Here is a 21,758-nt window from a genome sequence, read left to right as displayed (position 1 = left end):
ACATTTTGATCCGCACATATCTTGTTTAAATAAAACATTTAATTAAACTTTGACGAATTTTATTATGTTTCCCAACTTCGACCCGATACCGCTTTACCGCAATAAAATAAATTGCTTTTCCTTTCCATATTCCATAAAACACCTGCGAAAACTATATAACATCGATGAATGACAAAAGGATTTGTTTATTATGTTTATTTAACATAAATGAAATATTTAACCCTACAATTCTAAGCAAATAAGGTCTTCTGTAAATGGATACGTCTTTTGACAGGACTCGTCAATCCCAGTAACCAATTAAAGCTATTAATTGGTTACTGGGATTGACTGGAGACTAACTGAGAGGATGGTAAGCCTGTGACTGGTTCAACAAAAATACAAAGCTAGAAACAATTCGAATTTTTTACTGATGCTCTGCGAGAGAAGTACCCGCAGTCTTGTACCCAGACGCCGCGCGATGCATTTTTGGGAGGTTGAATAAGCGCACGGTGCATGACTGTCAGGATGTGGTTTCGGGGTCGGTGTCTCCGCTTCAGGATCCCTGTGGATGTCCCCGCAACAGCAAATAACGACTGGGTACAGTCTATGGAACATATGCTCATTTGCATAAGCCACTGTCCGGCGTCCTCGATTCTAAGCGACGCCATTTTCTGCCATTTGTCATGACAACAGCCCACGCTTTGACGTAGGCGATGTTTTGCAAAGTTTTATTACATTTATAACATTAAATAGTATGCTCGCCTGTTTTAAACAAAAAAATATCATGACAATAATGTATAAGGGTCAACTTCTCTCATGTTAGCAAATCAACTTCCTAAGAAGTCTTAAAAGAATCAGATTTTGGCGATATTTTGATTAGAATGAATCACATGAGAAAAGTTCTAACTCACTCAATTTCACATTTTTGGTACATCCAGTCATAAGCAAAGTTAAAAGCCGAGACTCACAGCATGGCTAAAACTTTTATTTTACTTAATCTGAGTGAACTCTGAGCACATATTTCGACCTGGTTTTAAAATTATTAAACGATTACGAACTTGCATGGTTTTACCATCTCCAAACCGCAAAGCACGCATGTAATTATATTCTAAATATCTCGAAAAGGCGTGGAAATCGCTGGAAAGTTTGTATTGGACGTTTGATAAGAATTCCTTCAGGAATTTGTCTGGGGGGTCTGATTTCCGTACCACCCTTGATTAAAAGCAATAAGTCCTTTAATAGCATAGACATGCAACAACAGCCAATAATAATGTTTTGCTTCTAAAAACATTTTTGGTACACGTTGTCATAAGACTCGTTTTATGAAAATCATGTACAATATATGAATCTCCAACTAATAAACTCTCGGTGTGTGAAAGATGGGCTCCATATCCTAACGCGTTAAACGATGGGAGGATAAATTAAAAAGTGTTCCATTCACTCAGTCTCGGCTAAATCTTTGTTCTAGCCGTAGAAGCGTGCATAAATAGCAAAAGAATGAAATGAACAAGTGACCGTGCATTCCAGCGTGGCAACTGCGTTAAATATAAACTTTTCTTTTTTCCCAAAAAAATTTGTTTATTTGGATTAAATAAAATTTTGTTGTTATGCGTGAATATTACTCTTTAGGATGAGGTACAATTTAGAAAATGAAAAGGAATAAAACGCATTTTGCATTTGAGGGGGAAAATACGGAAAATTCATAAAAACATAAATAAAAATCCGAATTAAATAAAATTTAGATTTTTGATACAAGCTAACCAGGGCCTTCAATTTGTCAACTTTTCAGAAAATCGGATTTTTTTTTATCTTGCACTCCGTTAGTCAAATCCTGCGGAAAGCCCCTCTTAAAATGGCGTCGCATGGAATCGAGGACGCCGGACTGGTAGACCGGTACGAGTCTGAAGTACCCGGGAAAATTTAGGCTTCCTGTGGAAAAACACGTCACGTGACCGTGTACCATCATGTGATGATCGCCGGCTCACATCACGGGGAAGAGAAGAAAACAAGATGGCGTCCCAGTCACAAGGAATTCAACAGCTTTTAGTCGCCGAGAAAAAGGCTGCAGATCTTGTAGCAGACGCCAGAAAGAGTAAGCTAAAAGTTGATTTATTTTTATGGCTTATGGTTTTCCCCCGTTAGTCCCTGAATGAAGCATTTGTGTTCGAAGCTCGATCGTAAATAAAGCATCAGAATTTTCATTCTTCATCATTTCCTCGTCCTTTTAATTAATAATTACTCTTTGCGAGATTCTATTTTGTTATCTTTCATATGATTTTGCTACTACACTCCTCGAAATTTTTACTCGGAAAATAAAATGAATCCCCTTGTGACATCATCTAGATTATAACATACCTTCGCACTTTACCACAAGCATCTTTGACATTCAAGCCCCATCTACACTAACAATTTTTAGTTGACAATTTTTATTTGCTAGTGTAGATGGAGCAATTTTTATGTGGCAACTATAGTTGCTCAAAAGCTAGCAGGTTTGCTTTTTCTCGGCAATTTAAAATTGTCACTCATGAAAAATTTCTAGTGTAGATGCCAAGAAATATAGTTGTCAACTAAAAATTGTCAACTAAACGTTGTAAGTGTAGATGGGGCTTTAAAGTCCATATAACCTTTCAGAGCTATAGACTTTGTCAATTCTTTATATTTTCATCTTCCAAATGGTATGTGGTTCGTATGGACCCTATAAAACATGCCTTTGGTCAAATAACTCAAATCTGTAATATTGAGGTATTCTAGTCAACCTTTGAAAAAAGGCAGTGAACTGAAAGGCCCGGGTCCAGTCATTTGTGACGTAGATCGAGATGTCAACCAAATTACATGAGAAAATATATGCGCTCGCTAAACCGGTTCCCGTCTTCATGTCTTCTTATTAGTTATTGCTGAAGAATGTTGTGTGGTTACAACTTTTACTGTCATCTTTATATCTCAACCTGGTAGTCAAATCATTATTTAACCTGCAAAATTTAGCAGATATTTTTTTTGCATTGTGCGTGCGCGCTGCATTCGCAATCAAGAATGGCGAGATTCTCATGAGCGCGCGCTGTTTTTGAAACCTACAACAAAACGATGTTTTCTTTTTTCACATACAATTCTTGACTTTAAATTATTCTCCGCTTCATTGTGGGTAGCATTAAAATATAAAACAATTTGCCAATATTTTGTGGTATTGCTGTCTCTGAATTTTAACGAAGTAAATTTTGAATTTTAAGTTTCTTCACCCCAAAGCCAAACAAATCAATTCCAGGTCATACAGATCCAGAATAGCAGTGTAAACAATTTTGGAATTAATTTGGTTTCAGAAAAGACAGCATTTAGGGGAGCTGTGGTGATTCATTAGAAAATTATTTTCTCATCCAGGCAAAGCCAAACAAAAAAAAACACACAATGAATCCACCTTTGCTTGCAAATATCCATAAGCACAGCATTTGATTATGCCCCAATAGTCTTCATGATGTCCTAGGGCACTCTCCCAATATGCTCACAGCTGTATTTTTATGAAAAATACAAGCAACCATCAACTTGTGCTTGCATAAGCACAATGACGGGGGATTAAAAGTGGGGACTTCAAAGCACTGTTGGAAAGCTAGGATACTGGTGACTAGGTGCAGCAGTGTTTGACTTTGACGGGCTGTAGAAAATCAGAATAATAATAATAATAACTTTATTCACTCTGTACTTTACACAGTTTGAGTTAATAATTAAATAGGGGGATGTTTCTGTTTTCAGCATGTTTTTTGTAAATTCAGCTCAAAAATAGCATGGAGTCAATGGGTTAAGACATTGAATAGGTTACATTCCTCCACACAGTGTAAACTGTGTAGTTGTTTAGTGACTTTGGGAAGTACATCGCCATTGCCTATCTGGCTGAATACAGTAGAGACATGGTGGGGGGGGGGGGGGGGGGGGATGATTGAACCTAAATTTGCTCCATGGTTGGCTAAAATAGGGAAATTGTGGTTGTTTTTTTAGCCACACAGACCTTTTAGTATCTTTTGTTTGCTTGGCTACATAAGTGGTTCGAATTTTACTTTTTCTGCATTCTGAGCTCTGCCATGAGCTCTTAAGGTTGGCAAAGAAATGAAAAAAAAAGCATTATCTAAACTGTCTGGTAAATGTTTGTTTTCTTTCCAAACTTTCATAAAAAACTTCTCATGTTCTTGGCTGTTCATTAAAGACTTCTTGAAAAACTGTGTGATTCTTAGTCATCATACTGTAGCTCTGTTATAAATTTTTTCCAAATGGTTAATGCTGCAAGCTTGATTGACATGTCATGTCTATGAATTGATTATTTGTATCTATCATCAGGGAAGACTAAGAAGTTGAAACAAGCAAAAGAACAGGCTGTAGCTGAGATTGATAACTACAAGTCGGAGAGAGAGAAACAGTTTTTAGAATACCAAAAAGAGGTAAAAAAAATTCAGTTACTTGATGTAGAACCGATTTAGTTAGAGAGAGAAACAGTTTTTAGAATACCAAAAAGAGGTAAGAAACATTCAGTTACTTGATTTAGAACAGATTAAGTTAGATAGAGAAACAGTTTTTAGAATACCAAAAAGAGTTAAGAAAAATTCAGTTAACACATTGACCCCTCAACCGGCCTGTACCGGCTTTGGGAAGTACCCACAACCCAAAAAATTCATAAATGCAAAATAAACACAACAAGATGAAGATACTCAGGCATCAGTCTAAGGGATAAATGGTCTTGCAGATATGCATCCAACCAAGGTGTTGGCATCTACTCTTAAGCTAAATAATAGCACAGGTTCTTTGACAAATCTCAAATCGAACAAGGAGAGAAAAGCAGAATCACCCCTCAATAAAACACTCAAAATACCACACAAGGGAGAGAGATCAGCAAACACAGCTCAAGACACAAATAGATACCTTTATTCTGATCCTCCAGATACATTTCCATGGCCTCAAAACACAATGTCCACTCCTTGAAGGCTTGTACAACCACGAAGATGTCTTTACGTATTGCAAAGCATTCTGGGAGATCCAAGGGAAAATTCACGAGGGGAGGGCCAGTCAACACTCCTCTCCTCAAAGTCAGATGGTTTTATATAAGTCTTTTCACCCCGAAGCCAAACAAATCAATTCCAGGTCATACAGACCCAGAACAGCAGTGTAAACAATTTTGCAATCAATTTGGTTTCAGAAAAGACAGCATTTAGGAGAGCTGTGGTGATTCATTAGAAAATTATTTTCTCATCCAGGCAAAGCCAAACAAGAAAAAATCATCATGAATCCACCTTTGCTTGCAAATATCCATAAGCAAAGCTCTCAATTATGCCCCAAAAGACTTCATGATGTCCTGAGACACTCTCCTAATATGCTCATAGCTGTATTTTTGATGAAAAATACAAGCAACCATCAACTTGTGCTGGCTTCAGCACAACGACGAGGGATTAAAAGTGGGGACCGCAAAGCACTGTTGGAAAGCTTGGATACCGCTGACTATGTGCAGCTGTGTTTGACTTTGACGGGCTGTATAAAACTCAGAATAGGGGGGAGGTATCTGTTTTCAGTCTGTTTTTTTGTAAATTCAGCTCAAAAAAAAGCCAGGAGTCAATGGGTTAACTGATTCAGAACAGATTTAGTCAGAGAGAGAAACAGTTTTTAGAATACCAAAAAGAGGTAAAAAAAATTCAGTTACTTGATTTAGAACAGATTTTAGAATACCAAAAAGAGGTAAGAAAAATTCAGTTACTTGATTTAGAACAAATTTAGTTAGAGAGAGAAACAGTTTTTAGAATACCAAAAAAGGTAAGAAAAATTCAGTTACTCGATGTAGAACCAATTTAGTTAGAGAGTAGTTTTTAGAATATCAAAAAGACCCATACATTACCTCTTCTTTAGTGACGTAAACTAACAATTCACTCTTATAGCACATGGGATCCAAAGATGACTTCCAAGCAAAGATAGAAGAAGCTACGAAAAGCCAACTAGACCAGATGGAAGATGATGTCAACCAACATAAGGACCTGGTCATAGAGAGATTGCTTTCTCTGGTATACGACATCAAACCTGAACTACACCAAAATTTTAGGCAATAATAATAATAATAATAATGAGAACATTCAATTAATAGTGAGAGCATATGCTCTGACAGCTTTCTTGAGTACTGTAGTTAAGTTTTAAATTCTGTGCTGCCTTGAAAAAGGTAGTATTTGTCTTGGTTAGAAGTCCATAAATACTTAGAAGACGAACATTGCAGAGTTTTCAAGTCTCACATCTTTAATGTATTCATACTAATCCAGTGTGTAGAAAAAATTCACTTCAAAAAAGTGTTTCTGCCATGCATGGCAGAGTTTAAAACTGTATTACAGTATCTTTATGGTGATATTTCAGGTGGAAACTCATAATTGTTCATTTGTGGATTTGCAAAAAAAGTTATATTAAGGGTATTTTACTGGCATTTGGCAGGCATGGGGTCTAATCAATGGTTGTCAGGCTGCTTAAGAGTTTCTAATAGAGATATGGAATGAAAATTTCTTTATTCATTTCTCTGTCTTCCTCAGTCGTGTGTGACTTGCCTTTCTCATGTAGTGTATTCAAATTATTCACTCAGCTAGTATCTTCATTAAAAATATCAACATCATAACAAGGGAGCTCTGTTATATAATGTTGTTTCAAGCACAATTGCACCAGTTTAATTCTGGTCAATTTTGTAACAACCTCTGATGATTTTTAATAGAAAATGTGACTGATAATTTAGAGCAGGTTTGTTTAATAGTGTGTATGTGGATTATCTCGTCTTTTAATGGTTAAGGTTTCCATTGGCCCTGCTGGAAATAAAATTAGTGCAATTGCCTCTTTAACAAATAGATCTCATTTTTGTGCAGGTCAGTCCTCTAATAGATACACATATGACATCAGGGTTCAAAATAGATGCCGGCAATAGCAGGATGTTTTCTGGTCTTTGCCGGATCTTTTTTTCTGTATCCCCTTCTCATATTTTTAGTATGCAGGCTTTTTTCCCCATCAAAATCCACAAAGCTAGTAAAATTTAGCAGATTTAAAATATATATATTTTGAACCCTTATCAGGCATGTCATGCCTGAACAAAAAAATATGCGATGAGACACAGTTACAGTAAGTTGGGTGACTGTACATGACACGCTGTGAGATGTTCTCTGAATCTAACACACAGAAAAAAATATCTATTTGTTTTATACAACAGTTACAATGTTTTCTCAGGTTAAGGGATCGCTTACGCACATAGTGATGCCAAGCTCCTATGTGTTTTTTCCTCTCTAATTTGCGTAGTCTTCTGTGGACGCTGCTAAGCTCTCATCGTCTGTGATTAACTGCTCCCATGTGTTTTATGTACCTTCCTAATCTGTGTAGGCCATTGTGGAATCCGCTTATCTCCCAGGGGATCTATTCAGGGTTCCAGTTTGTTGAAAATGTGAACATCTTTAAAATGGGTCAACAGGATTTGTTTAACTGAAAATGAAGAGAAGAATGACTGTAGGGCTTTAGGCAGCACCATTCAGTGGTTCAGGGTGAATACATGTTGATTTCTGTTTCCTTATAAACTTTCAATCCAGGCAAGGCGCGTACCCAGGATTGGCTGGGAGGGGGGGGGGGGGTGTGCCCAGTCATAGGTATCATATGGAAAAAGCACAGGAATTGAAGATTCCTTAAAAAGAAAAGACCCACTTTAAAGGGGTGCACATGCACCCTCTGCACCCCCCTGTGTACGTGCCTGCAGGCTTTTGTGTCAGATGTAATAAAAATCTTCCATTCAGCATATCCAAATAGCTACACAGACGCTTGGAAACGTGGCCCTCCATTGCTGCAGAAAAAAATTTCCTTTTTTCTCTAATTTTTTTTAACCTCCCAAGGTATCCTGTTCCTTGAGGTACGCCTTGCCCATAACTGACACTCTTGTGATATTGTTTTGTGTGTATTCAACAAACCCAGTTGAAAAGGAGGTGCTGAAAAGGACCAAAATGAAGTGAAGCTCACTTACATTGTTCAGCATCAACTTTATATGGAGTATATGTTCCTATTTCAAGTTTCCTTGAGGTGTTCAAGCTTTTGGAAAGAGTGTCCTTCAGAAGCTTTGTGAATCTTGTTAAGCCAAGGTCAAGAGCGTCAAGAACTAGAACTGGAATGGCCGTTCTGGACTTTGCTGCAATACTCCACTGAGTAGAAATGAAATGTTTCAAATACAAATGAAATCTGGGGAGGGGAAATGTGTTTAATCATGGTTACTGTCTTAAAATGTCTTAAATTTTATTTCATGTTTTTAAGGCCTTAAAAGGTAATTTTGGGAAAATGTTGATACTGGTTTAAAGAAAAGGTTATTTATTTTCTTAAATTCTAAATAAATGAATTTCTAGTTTTTGCTTTTGATAAATATTTTTGGGTTGTTACAGATAAAGTGTTATATTTGTGCAAGTATGCTAATAAAACTGGATAATCTCTTTAGATGACAGCTACACATACCTTGTGAACAACATAGAAGTTGACAATGAGGTGCTTTCTGATCTCAGTATCACACAAACACCAGCTGAAGTGTCCCATCTTCTTGCGATCATTGTAGGGTGTGCTCTTGTTTACTTCAGATACTTCAGGGAAATCCTTGAATAGTCTTCGACCAAATGCTGAAGAGAGAAATAATGGTTTACAATACAGCGGTTGGGTGCCCACTAGGGGAACGTATGTATCTAAAAGCGTCTTGAATGACATACAGCTGATCCTAAAATATACCTATATTAGGCTGTGCAGCACAGTATATTAAAATATGCAGCAATATCTTGGCAAAAATTTAGTGCATATTGCTATTGTGGTTCTGAGGATACAACTGAACTACAGTCCAAAATTCTCACTTGGGGGGGGGGGGACTCTGGGGTCTAATTACCGCAATACCGCAGAAAACATCAGAAATATTGCATACTGCACAGAAGGGCAAGATTTTGAAGAGCATGGGCGACACTCCAACCTCCTAGGTTTCTCGCTAGATTATTCTCGTACCACTCATTCCTAAAATATCATTCCTTCCTATCATTCCATACCATTCCACAAAAAAGGCCAATACCTGCAAACCCTAACGGCCCCCACCCACTTCGAATCTAAGCTGAGCTACTTAAAAACCAATCAATTATCCATCCTCACTACCTAATGGCTGATACCATTGGAATTATGTGCTACATCAAAGCTGTGCATACTCCCTGCTATAGACGGTGTGTGTGTGTGTGGGGGAGGGGGGTTGTGAGCTACATCTTGCCATGCATACCCCCTGGGGGGGGGGGGGGTTGGGAGAAATAATGCCATACATACCCCCTGGTGGTCTACTGTTCATGCAGTCACTGTAACACAAGATGACATCACAGTCTAATAAGCCCTTGGTGGCAGGCGGTACTTCCTTTGCAACAACTGCATATAAGTAAAAGTTAACCAAATGATACACTGAATTTTACACTGTTAATCTAAACAACTCTACCAATTTAGAGCTTTTAATATTGATCAGCCAAATCATCATTAACCTGGTAACTTTAGCTCATCCATATATTTTTTTAATGGTTCGTAGATTTCCTCACAGTCCCAAAACTTTCTTTTTTCCTCTTCATTTTTTGTCTCCACATTCACTTTCTTTTGTTTTCGTTTTGTTTTTTCATCTTCTAATTTCTCTAAACTGCCCCACACCTCGACAGCTTTCGACTTGACTTCTGACAACTTGAATATCTTCATTGGTGCTGCGAAAATGTATACAATAGCTTAATTATGGAATAAATAATTGGAATAATGAGTGAAAGAAAAGTGAAAAACAGTTTTTATTACAAATTATGCTTTTGGGTTAAAACTATTATTTTTACTCACGGTACGATTTATTTATCGGATTGTCTTTTGTTTCATGGTTAAGCTCTTTTAGGTCCTCATCAGATAGCAAGTAATCCCGTTTAGCGTTGCCTTTTGCTATCGCGTGCTTGCCATCGTCCTTCGAATTTTCCGCCATTGCTAAACTGACGGCGAGAGACTGGATGTGAGAAATAAACACCACAGGTTATCCAAATTAAAAGGAAATTCTTGAACATATTTTTGTTGCTGTGAGGCTTTTTAAGATTCTATAGTATGGTAGATTTTTAGTTGGTTAATTGGTTAATGCTTATTATCCCAGTTAGCTACGATAATAATAATAATAAAAAAAACAATTGCTATACGCGGGGCGCCTGTGGTGAGATGCTTATCATCTAGGAAAGCCTGGGGTATTTTCCCTTCACGTGGAGGTTGAAAATCAAAACGTAAACGAAGCATCGTTTTCAGTTATATTTGGCCAATCTAAGGCTTGTAGTGCCTTCGCTTGGCTTTACATTATGCCCAAAGGAAGGAAGGTTTGTTAGCTAAAGTTTCTTGTTCTTTGATACTTACTTTTTCTTGGTTAGCTTTGGTCTGAAGAGGATAAAAACGTAAAAATTACACTTCTGTGATGATAACTCAAAATGGAAACCTCAAGGGATAGTTTGGACTATTTTTAACGAAACAATCGTTGTGTTTTAGGTCCAATGGGAACTCTGTTAACATCCATATCGTCCATGTCGACGATATACTGTCGATCGTGTATTTTAATAGTTCAAACTCTAGACAAATACATGAGTTTTGGCTTCCACCAGCAGGACCTAGTTAGACAGCATGGCAGAGCTTGCATATGACGACTATTAACCACAACATTGTTATATGTATCATTGAAAATACACTGGTTTACTAGCAAGGGAACTTCAAAATAACAATCAATAACAAGTCTGATACGTTATGGACAATATTTGATTGTAAATATCTTGGTTACTCATATGAAATAGCTGATGGAAATGGATGCTTTGTGTGGAATTCAGCGGGAGCATAGAATGATGGAGGAATTGGCCTCCTTTAAATGTCTTTCTTTTAATTATCACATTTTTTGCTAGAAAAAGAAGCAAAAACAAGCAGAAGCTGAAGAGGATGCATCGGTTCCTCGCACATTTGTACTCCACCGGGGTAGTGTGGGGAAGTCTATGCTCCAGTTAGAAATTGATCTCAGGCATTTGATGGAGCCCTTCACTGCATCACATCTCAAAGTGCGTAAGAATAATGTTCTCAAGGATTTTGTTCATGTTGCTGGGCCGATGGGCGTGACACACTTCCTAATCCTGTCAAAAACTGAAATTGGAACATATTTGGTGAGTATGGAGTTTCTCTCTGCAAGCAATGCAGGGCCATATCCATGGCAAATAAAAAGGGCCTTTATATAGGGCAATATCCATGGCAAATAAAAAGGGCCTTCATAACAGGTCATATCCATGGCAAATAAAAAGGGCCTTTATATAGTGCCATATCCAAGGCTATAAAAATGGTCTTTATAAAGTGCTATATCCAAGGCTATAAAAATGGTCTTGATAAAGTGCCAATCTAAGGCTATAAAAATGGTCTTTATAAAGGGCCATATGCATGGCAAATAAAAAGGACCTTTATAAAGGGCCATATCTATGGCAAATAAAAAGAGCATTTATAAAGTGCTATATCCAAGGCTATAAAAATGGTCTTTATAAAGGGCCATATCTATGTAAGGCTATGAAAGGGTCTTTATAAAGTGCCATATCCAAGGTTATAAGAAGGGTCTTTATAAAAAGCCATATCCAAGGTTATAAGAAAGGTCTTTATTAAGGGCCATATCCAAGGTTATAAAAAGGTCTTCATAAAGGGCCATAGCCAAAGCTATCAGAAGGGTCTTTATAAAGGGCCATATCCAAGGCTATAAAAGGTCTACATAAAGAGCCATATCCAAGGTTATAAGAAGGGTCTTTATCCAATGCTTTAACAGGGTCTTTATAAGGGACCATATGCAAGAAGGCTATATACAGTATAAAGGGCCATAACAAGGCTATATATAATGGCCATATTTAAGGTTGTAAAATGGTCTTTTTAGAAGGCCCATATGTGTGTGGCCTTAATAAGACACTGGCAGCTAAAGATTAGGTTAATCTTACTAAGTTCTTAGTTATTAAAAACAAGGTTGTTGATTTCTTTTTCATCTTTTTATGTACTTCAGAGGCTAGCTCGGCTCCCAAGAGGACCAACTTTAACTTTTAAAGTTTCTCAGGTATGTACCATAAGAAGGTTACTTGCTTAATCCTGGTAGTGAGAAGATGCAAAAATCTGTAAAGAGAAGGTCCATACGCCGTAGTGTGAGTTGAAGCGAGGTTGGTGTTTGTAGTATTTGTGACAGAATGATTAGGAACTAACTCATGCTAACCATGCAAAATTAGAGTAATTAATTTTCTATCAATTTTATTATTTTTCAGTATTCTCTTGCCAAGGATGTTATCTCACTGCTAAGGAGACCAAAAACGATTGGAAGCCAGTTCAAGAGGCCACCCCTAGTATGACAAGATTGTTATCCCCATTAAATTCAACGCAACAATCTTATATAATTTCTCGTCTTTTTAAGCTTGTCTTAAATGGCTTTACAACAGACACATTGCCCATGAAGCTGATGACAACCATGTTTCAGAATATTTTCCCTTCCATTAATATACACAAGGTAAGACAATGGTAATGATGAAGGGGTGTTAAAGATGATAATGATGATGTTGTGATGGAATATTCCATTGATGATGATGATGCCCACTGGAATTGTTGTGTTTACCGCACTTATGGCAATTGGTAAAAAGATACAGTAGTGGTGATAATTATGATGATGATGATGTTACATATAATGGTTAGGTGAAGATGGAACTGTTAAAGTACTAAAAAGCACAGTAGTAATGATGATAATGATGAATGGTTAGGGGGTCTTACGCTATGGTTAGGGTCCTCACGCTAGTGGATCCTCACATCCTAATAACAACTGGTCATGAATATAATCTGAAAAGAGATGTGCTCGATGGTAACATCTTAAGGAAAACTGAAGGAAATTTCAGGAAAAATTATGTTTGTTTTAGTAAAAAATTCCTTCAGCCACACCCAATGTGCCACCTCTTAGGTTTAAAAATTGATTTGGGTGATGATCATCCCCATCTGTTATTATGGGAGACCGCTCCATGGGCTCTAGGCTCATACCCAGGATGTGCTGATAAGGATGGGAGAGGGGGGGGGTTGCAGTCAGGTGTCACATGGATAGAAAGAAGAATCACCATGCTAACATTTGCTTTATCTTAATAGGTTCACTTAGGGGATATACAGCGATGCGTACTGTTGAATTATGACTCTGATACCAAGACTATAGAGTTGAGGCATTAGTGAGTAGCAGGTTATATACTGTACTCTTTATCAGGTTACATTGTACTCTGAAAGTAATACTTTGTTACATCTAATGTAGTTTATCGGTATAAAGGATGCCATCGATCTTACTTTATGTGAGTGTTGAAACTTTACTCAAATGCTACAGTTCTGGACATGGTATACTATACAGTATTTACAACATTATCACTAACAAATTTTTTTAATGCTAAGAGCATTTTGAAATAACTTATTCATTATTCACTGTCATACAGTATATTATACTTTTATGTGCATGGTCGGTCGCTCTATTCATATTTTCTTATTGCTTTGTTACTTGCTACTCTCTCATTTTTTCAAGATTAATGATTCAAAAACTGAGTTCCTTGTGATCAACTCCCGGCAGCAACTGGAAAAAGTCAAGTTCTGTTGAGCGCTTAAGAATATTATTATTATTATTATTATTATTATTGTTGTTGTTGTTGTTGTTATTATTATTATTATTATTATTATTATTATTATTATTATTATTATTATTATTTATCATCATCGTCGTCGTCGTCATCATCATCGTCATCAATGTCATCGTTATTGTTAACTGATACCACAAATCAGTCTCGCCATTTTTTGCCCCACTTTTTTACCTCCCTCTTCACCCTTAGGTGCCATAGTACGAATACCGTACTTGCTTTATACTTACAACAGTCCACTACCTATTAGCCTGGTCCCCAGTTGTCTCGTGACAGCCCTCTGTTGTCAAGCATTCTCTGTGATGATGTCCCTGACACCTGGCTAAATATTAGGACTTATCTGTTTCATGGGCATGTAACTTTAACTGTTCCAATTCGAATATTATTATTATTGGATTGGTGTCGTATATTCTAAAATATTCTTAGATTGCTTATTATACAAGATAAATCTGGCTGGGAAGTTTCTACAGAGTTCTATCACCACCGAAGGATATTATATTTTAACATGTGTTTACCGTGTGGTCTGGGTCTCTGTGGGGTACAAACCTTATGATTTATGTAGTGTTATGTGTCTTGTGCTGTCTGTGTTAGTTCTTGGCATATGTATGAAAAACAAATTGTAAAAAGGAAAAAAAAGACCTTGTAAACATCTTTATCTGTTTAATAAAGAAAAATGTGTTTACCGTTTTGTTGGGTATCTGTTACCTGAGCCTGAGATGCCTGATTTCTTGCAGTAACATTCAAGCTGTCCCTATTGGCATGAGTCGCGGTGTAAAGAAACTGATACAGACTAAGATCCCTAACATGGCGCGCCTTGAGGACATCAGCGACTATGTCTTGGGGTGAGCTATGCTACACCATGCTTATAGCAAATTACTTCTTTACTGGAATCACACCTTCACAGTAGTAATGAGGTATACGGGACCAGGGATCAGCTGGGAGCAAAATCATGTTGGTAAGGTCGGGATCATCTTCAAAATATTGGGATCACGACAATATTTTGGGATCAGGGGCCATCTGCCCTAGAATGTATGGGATCACAAGATTTATATTGGATCAAGGATCAAAACTTTACCATATTTTGGGATCAGGAAGCATTTATTAGCCCTGAGATCAGGATCACCAGTGCCTCATCTCATATTTCTCTTATTCATATTTCAGAGGTGGGTGTGGTTATGGCTCGGAGAGTGAGGCAGAGGACCCTGAAGATAGTAAAGTGACTCTTCCACAGAGCGTCCCTGGCAGAGGCAACATCAAGTCACAGAAGAGTGCCATTAGACTGACCGAGGTATAGGATGGGTCGTCTAGGGGTATAGGGGCGTAGGTAACATCAAGTCACAGAAGAGTGCCATTAGGCTGACCGAGGTATAGGATGGGTACATCTAGGGGTATTAGGGGTGTAGGCAAAATGTCACTGTAGAGTGCTATAAGTCTAACCGAGGTATAGGATGGGTCATGTAGGGTTATAGGGGCGTAGGTAACATCAAGTCACTGTAGAGTGCTATAAGTCTGACCGAGGTATAGGATGGGTCATCTAGAGGTATAGGGGCATAGGTAACATCATGTCACAGTAGAGTGCTATAAGTCTGACCGAGGTATAGGATGGGTCATCTAGGGGCATAGGGGCGTAGGTAACATCATGTCACTGTAGAGTGCTATAAGTCTGACCGAGGTATAGGATGGGTCATCTAGAGGTATAGGGGCGTAGGTACAGTAGCATGTCACTGTAGAGTGCTAAACGTTGACCGAGGTATAGGATGGGTACATCTAGAAGTATGGGGGCGTAGGCAACATGTCACTGTAGAGTGCTATAAGTCTGACTGAGGTATAGGATGGGTACATCTAGGGGTAAAGGGGCGTAGGCAACATGTCACTGAGAGTGCTATAAGTCTGACAGAGTTATTAGAATGGATACATCTAGGGGTATAGGGGCAGCTTCACGTCACAGAGGAGTCCTATAAGACTGCTATAAGTATTTCGACAATGTAATGGGCAACAACAAAGGATTTAACAGCCGTAGCAGGTGGTGGGGCACTGGGGGGCACATTCCCTCGATATTTTTTTAAAATAATAAGGAAATGACCAGTAGGGGCATGGCTGTGCCCCTCATTAATTTCTCAATATTTCTGTATTCCCCCCCCCCCCCCCTCCCAAATATTCCGTGGCTTGCTACAGCTTGGGAAGGTCTGATTTGCGCTAGATGCTAAGAGATTTATTTTTAACTTGTCTTCATGGTAATTTTTTTCTCAGTTGGGTCCAAGACTTACCCTTCAGCTGGTGAAGATTGAGGAAGGACTGTGCAGTGGTGAAGTGCTCTACCACGAATACAGTATGTTTTTTCAGATAAAAAAAATCAACAGTATCACACAAAATATACCAACAAACTGGACAATAATATAATAATAGTTAATTTGATCATTTGGCAGCCAGGGGCTGAGTTAAAGAAAGGTAGGAAAAACTTTGGGCAAACACATTCACTAATGAGATTAGTAACTGGGCTAAATTACAGGAGGGTTGCAAATACATCTTATATAGGATGGATACATTCACTAAAAACTACATTATCAGGCGCGCAGCCAGGATCGGCTGAGGGGGGGTGCGCAGTCAGTAGATGATCACATAGCCTAAATCAATATGTTCTGTACTATACACTGAACAAACGAACTAGCCAAACTAACATTACTTTTAAAAAAAGAACTTCTTTAGCTGGTAATTATTATGTAGCTAGGGTTACAGTAAGCTCATAAACCTTGTTCCACTCCTCTCAGCTTACCTTGAAGTGAGATGATGATTACTTCATCCTTGGCAAACAAACCCCTTTTCTGACTTCGCATATCTTATCTAGTAACAAAAACAGAAGCTGAGATAAGAGCGCTAAAGGAGAAGCGAGAAAAACAAAGGTAAGCAACTTTGGATAAATAATAATAGAAATAATAATGATAATAGCGGTACCTATAAGAGGCACATCCACATGGTAACTCTTTGTCCCCTAGCCTCAGAGAAAGATAGCTGCAGTACTTACCTGCTTATAAGAACCTAGAATTAAAAACCTGTTAGCCTAAAAATACCATTTTAGACCCACGTTAAAAAATAAGCTGAAAATCATGATTCTCAAGCAGTAAACTAAAACATTTATTCTATAATGACCACATATTGTACGAAGGCCAGGTCGGTATTGGCATTTCATCAATCTAGATACCTCACTTCTGCCAGCCATTAGTGTATTAACTTTTCTTTAAAACTAAGAACCTATTTAAGAACATAAGAAGCCTTAAATTTAAAATAGTACCCGTTAAATAAGAACCTGTTTAGACTAACCTGGAAAAACCTAGGTTCTTATAAGTGGGTAAGTACTGTAGGACGTAAAACAAGAAGCAATTTCCTACTGGAAACACAGGAAAAACAAGTTCATCCCACCTACAGCACCAAATTCAAATCCACACCTGAGCCAAGAAAAGTCCCTGAGTTCAGAGCCTGGATGAGAACCCTGGCAGCAGTGGTGAGAGGCCGGTGTGGGAAACACTAAGCCACCGATGCTTCCAAATAATGCTTTCAAACAGTACTGATAATTGTCTGTCCTTATTGTAGAAAACTGAAGGAAACGAGGAAAAAACAACAGGAGGACAATGTGAAGAGGAAAGAAAAAGAAAAGGAACTGAACAGGTAGAGCATGGAATATGTCCTGTGCTAACGCCGTGCAATGAGATTACTTTTTATAACGTCCTGGGCTGATTAAAAACTCTTTGAAATTCAGGTGGCTTTACGTAGTTAACAGCAGAGAGAATGTAAAGACTGTAGATGGAGCATTGAATGCCTCTTACACCCCCTACACATATTGTCCCCTCATTCCTGTTGTGAGTGTGAGGGGTGAGACAGGACTTTTAGTACATAAGAGGGGTTCCATATGCAGGGCTTCTAGAATTACGCGAAAAAAAAACTCAAAATTACGCGGGATTCTTTGCTAAATTACGCGGAAAATCAATCATTACGCGCTAAATTATGCGGGATTTTGCAATAAATTTTTCTTTAAAAATCAAAATTTTGCGGGATTCTTTACTGAGTTACGCGCTAAATTACACGGAATATCAACTGTTACGCCCAAACTACATTTTGTACCGAAGGAAAGCACGAAATAACTTGAAAAGGTTAATCTTTTGCGTGAAAATTTTTTAGGCAAGTTTTCGTTGGCTCCTAGCCACCAGCCAATTAAAAAAGGTATTTTATTATTAGTCCTAGGCCTTCGCGGTTTAGCAAAGAACGCCTAGTCCTTTTATTTGTTTTCGAAATTCAGTTCGAAATATCGCACTCTTACGAAGAATATCTCTCTTTTTTACGAGAAATAGAGGTAAGAACCGTAAAAAAAAACACATCAGCTGTGCAATTAAATGTTTTGTCTTTCAAAATTTAGCCAAATTACGCTTGATTACGCGGAAAATTGTTGATTACGCGGAAAAAGCCAAATTATGCGCTTCCGCACAAGCGCCTAATTCCAGAAGCCCTGCATATGTCAGTTTATATCATGTCTGTAGAAGCTTTTGATGACGTTGCTCCTCTGTTGATTCTAGAGAGCGAAGTATAGCAGGGCAGAAGCGCAAAGCGGCACAGATTGCAGAGGAACAAGAAGGTATTCTCAAAAGTAATATATTCAGCACTTTGGACTCATGTATTAATGCGAGTTGTGTTTGTTACCATAGAGGTAGAGAAAACAGAGATCGATACTGAGGAAGATGAAAAAGAAGATGATAGGTACTGGTACAAGCAGGAGGTTGGAGCTGAGCCCGACCAAGGTACATGTAACATATACAGTAGCATACAACAGTATACAATATATGTGTCATATACTGTACACAGCATGCAATATACGCCTTAATGCCAAGAAATGCAAAGAAATGGCCACGCAATATGCAGCATGCAATATGCGCCTTAATGCCAAGAAATGCAAAGAAATGGCCATGTGCTTCCTTACTTATAATTCTACTGAGCTTGCTCCTATGCTCATAAATGGTTGTGTTATTGAGCGCGTGGATTGCTATAAGTTGCTTGGTGTCCACATCACCAGTGACTTCTCGTGGAATACTCACTGTGATGCTATCGTGAAGAAGGCCACCAAGCGTTTGTATGCAATCCGTGCGCTCAAGAAAAGCGGTCTATCATCAAACGACCTTATTCAAGTATACTGTAGCACAATGAGACCTGTGCTTGAATATGCCTCGCCTGTCTGGTCGGCATTGCCAGAGTACTTGGTAGAGTTAGTGGAATCGGTCCAAAAAAAAGTGCTGCGCATAGTGTTTCCAAACCTCTCTTACCATGAGGCATTATCACACGCTAAATTGGAAACACTATGCCAGCGTAGAGAAACGGCATGCATCGCTCTCGTGGCAAAGGCCAAACGCGGAGGCCCCCTTAAACGCTTAATTCCTATTCCTGTAGCAACGCACCATGGGTATGGTTTACGGTCCGGTACGGCGTCTGTTGTCCCCATCTGCGGCCATACGAATAGGCTCAACAATTTCTGTACTTATCGTTATCAACAAGTTATGTAAATGTAAGGATGTATTATATATATACTGGCTGCCCTGTAATTCAGCTTTCGCTGCAATAGGGTTAATAAACACATTATCTATCTATCTATATCTATAGCATATATACTGTAACATACGACATATAACATACTGTATCTACATATGATATACAGTATACTGTGGCATACAACATGTTACATAGAACATATACTGTAACATACGACATATAACATACTGTATCATACTACATATGATATACAGTATACTGTGGCATACAACATGTTACATAGAACATATACTGTAACATAAGACATATAACATACTGTATCTACATATGATATACAGTATACTGTGGCATACAACATGTTACATAGAACATATACTGTAACATACGACATATAACATACTGTATCATACTACATATGATATACAGTATACTGGCAGTATACAGTATACAGTATAGTGGCATACAACATGTTTCATATATTGTTGCATACAACATATGACATATATAGTAGCACACATAATCTGCCATATGCTGTAGCATACAACAATAACATATTTACTGAAGCATATAACATATACAGTAGCACACAACGTACAGTATAAGATATACTGTAGCATGCATCATATAAAATATATTTCAGTTCTTTCCGCGAAGCCAATTACTGCACTGGCAGCTACCGTGTGCTTCTCTCCAGACACACCCCTGAATATACCCCTGAACACACCCCTGAATATACCCCTGAACACATCCCTGAATATACCCCTGAACACACCCCTGAATATACCCCTGAACATACCCCTGAACACACCCCTGAATATACCCCTAAACACACCCTTGAATGTACCCCTGAACACACCCCTGAATATACCCCTGAACACACCCCTGAATATACCCCTGAACATACCCCTGAACACACCCCTGAATATACCCCTAAACACACCCCTGAATATACCCCTGAACACACCCCTGAATATACCCCTGAACACACCCCTGAATATACCCCTGAACACACCCCTGAATATACCCCTGAACATACCCCTAAACACACCCCTGAAGATACCCCTAAACACACCCCTGAATATACCCCTGAACACACCCCTGAATATACCCCTGAACACACCCCTGAATATACCCCTGAACACACCTCTGAATACACCCCTGAACATACCCCTAAACACACCCCTGAAGATACCCCTAAACACACCCCTGAATATACCCCTGAACACACCCCTGAACACACCCTGAATATACCCCTAAACACACCCCTGAATATACCCCTGAACACACCCCTGAATATACCCCTGAATATACCCCTGAATATACCCCTGAACACACCCCTGAATAAGACCCCTGAAGACACCCCTGAATATACTAATGGTTGGTGATAGTGACAAGAAGGCTGTTGTTGGTGATAACGACGAATTGGATTGTTGGTGGTAAAGATGAATTTGGTTGTGGGTGATGATATATATTTGATTATATCTTACCTTTTTTTTATCTCTTCCTCCTTTTTAGATCTTTTACTGACCAATAAGAAGTCGTCTCAGAAAAGCATTGCCAAACCTGGCAACAAACGGAAGCGAGAACAAGGTAGCGGTGGAGCCCCAAAAAAGCGAAAAGACGAGAAAGCCAACGAAAAGCGTGAAAAGATTTCAAAATTCAAGAAGCCGAAAAAAACTGAGAGCAAAAGACCGCGGGGAAAGTCGATGGCGAAAACTAAAGTCAGGCGGAAAAGGTAACTGAGCTTTAGAGTAGTTTAGGGGTGTCAAATGGAGCAAAGCGGATGCAAACATATTTTTACGCGCTAATGACCCTTGCAAAGTCACAATGGTAGTGTGAAAGCATGCCGAGAAAAGGGGATTTTTGTTGACCTCAAAAACCTTTAAATGTTACACCTATTGAAGCGCGTTCCTAACACGGGCACTATGTACCTTTCCGGCCCGTCTCATCAGAGGCACACTTGTTTAGCTAACCCATGTCACGAGCGCAAATATTCGCGGATCTATCGTGATTACGTGTTCTATTACGTCACCTGGCAAACAGATATCATAATCTTGTACGGACGGACAGTGCTGAATAACTTATGCGCATGCGCGTGCTCTGGCGAAAACAAGCACAATCGTAGTGTTGAATCGTTCGAGTAAAGGTACGAAAGGCTGACTTCAGTCGCTGTTTTGACCAACTGTACAGCATTAAAGCCGCATTGTCACCAGTTTACTTCCGGAGGTCCGACGGAAACCTCAACCGTTGAAAGAATCTATTAGAATCCGAGATAGTTAACAGGCCATCCACTCTAAATTATCGATCACATCCTCGAAGAAACTTCGAATAGACACACTGCTTTCATTATTTTGAAATATTTTTCGCGTTTTCCTTTAAAAATCATCGGAGATTGTTACGTAACCGACCGGAAGTAAACTGGTGATAATGCGGCTTTAAAACCATACTGTACATACAAAAGATGACAGATTTGTGTGATAATGAGGGAGTGATAAAAAATTATAGCCTTAAGTTTGGTCTAGTTTTCTTAGAATTCGCCAAAATGTGACAGTTCGCCGGTAA

General features: G+C 38.5%; 3 protein-coding genes across 3 annotated transcripts; 2 read left to right on the top strand and 1 right to left on the bottom strand.

Moving 5' to 3' along the window:
* Window positions 1-1,925: 1,925 nt before the first annotated feature.
* On the top strand, window positions 1,926-6,707 carry LOC5505866 (V-type proton ATPase subunit G). The gene is made up of 3 exons (XM_048731107.1): window positions 1,926-2,071; window positions 4,300-4,400; window positions 5,883-6,707. Exons 1-3 carry the CDS (start codon window positions 1,990-1,992, stop codon window positions 6,048-6,050), a joined length of 351 nt encoding a protein of 116 aa, XP_048587064.1. The 5' UTR covers window positions 1,926-1,989; the 3' UTR covers window positions 6,051-6,707.
* LOC5505865 lies at window positions 6,473-10,010 on the bottom strand. Its single transcript, XM_048731106.1, has 6 exons — window positions 9,826-10,010; window positions 9,492-9,701; window positions 9,286-9,381; window positions 8,452-8,609; window positions 7,973-8,147; window positions 6,473-7,443 (listed from the first exon to the last, which is right to left on the bottom strand). The coding sequence occupies exons 1-6, from the start codon at window positions 9,959-9,961 to the stop codon at window positions 7,382-7,384; spliced, it is 837 nt and encodes a 278-aa protein (XP_048587063.1). The 5' UTR covers window positions 9,962-10,010; the 3' UTR covers window positions 6,473-7,381.
* Window positions 10,011-10,194: 184 nt separating this feature from the next.
* LOC5505859 (suppressor of SWI4 1 homolog) lies at window positions 10,195-20,982 on the top strand. The gene is made up of 14 exons (XM_001626569.3): window positions 10,195-10,337; window positions 10,908-11,159; window positions 12,029-12,079; window positions 12,282-12,359; window positions 12,428-12,520; window positions 13,141-13,217; window positions 14,402-14,509; window positions 14,829-14,955; window positions 15,918-15,996; window positions 16,513-16,567; window positions 17,256-17,330; window positions 18,233-18,291; window positions 18,362-18,454; window positions 20,712-20,982. The coding sequence occupies exons 1-14, from the start codon at window positions 10,320-10,322 to the stop codon at window positions 20,933-20,935; spliced, it is 1,389 nt and encodes a 462-aa protein (XP_001626619.3). The 5' UTR covers window positions 10,195-10,319; the 3' UTR covers window positions 20,936-20,982.
* The last annotated feature ends 776 nt before the right edge of the window (window positions 20,983-21,758 follow it).

Source organism: Nematostella vectensis, chromosome 8 (assembly GCF_932526225.1).
Source record: "Nematostella vectensis chromosome 8, jaNemVect1.1, whole genome shotgun sequence".
NCBI lineage: Eukaryota > Metazoa > Cnidaria > Anthozoa > Actiniaria > Edwardsiidae > Nematostella > Nematostella vectensis.
The sequence above is the reverse complement of the archived record's forward strand: the minus strand, read 5'-3'. Positions and strand labels throughout refer to the sequence as shown.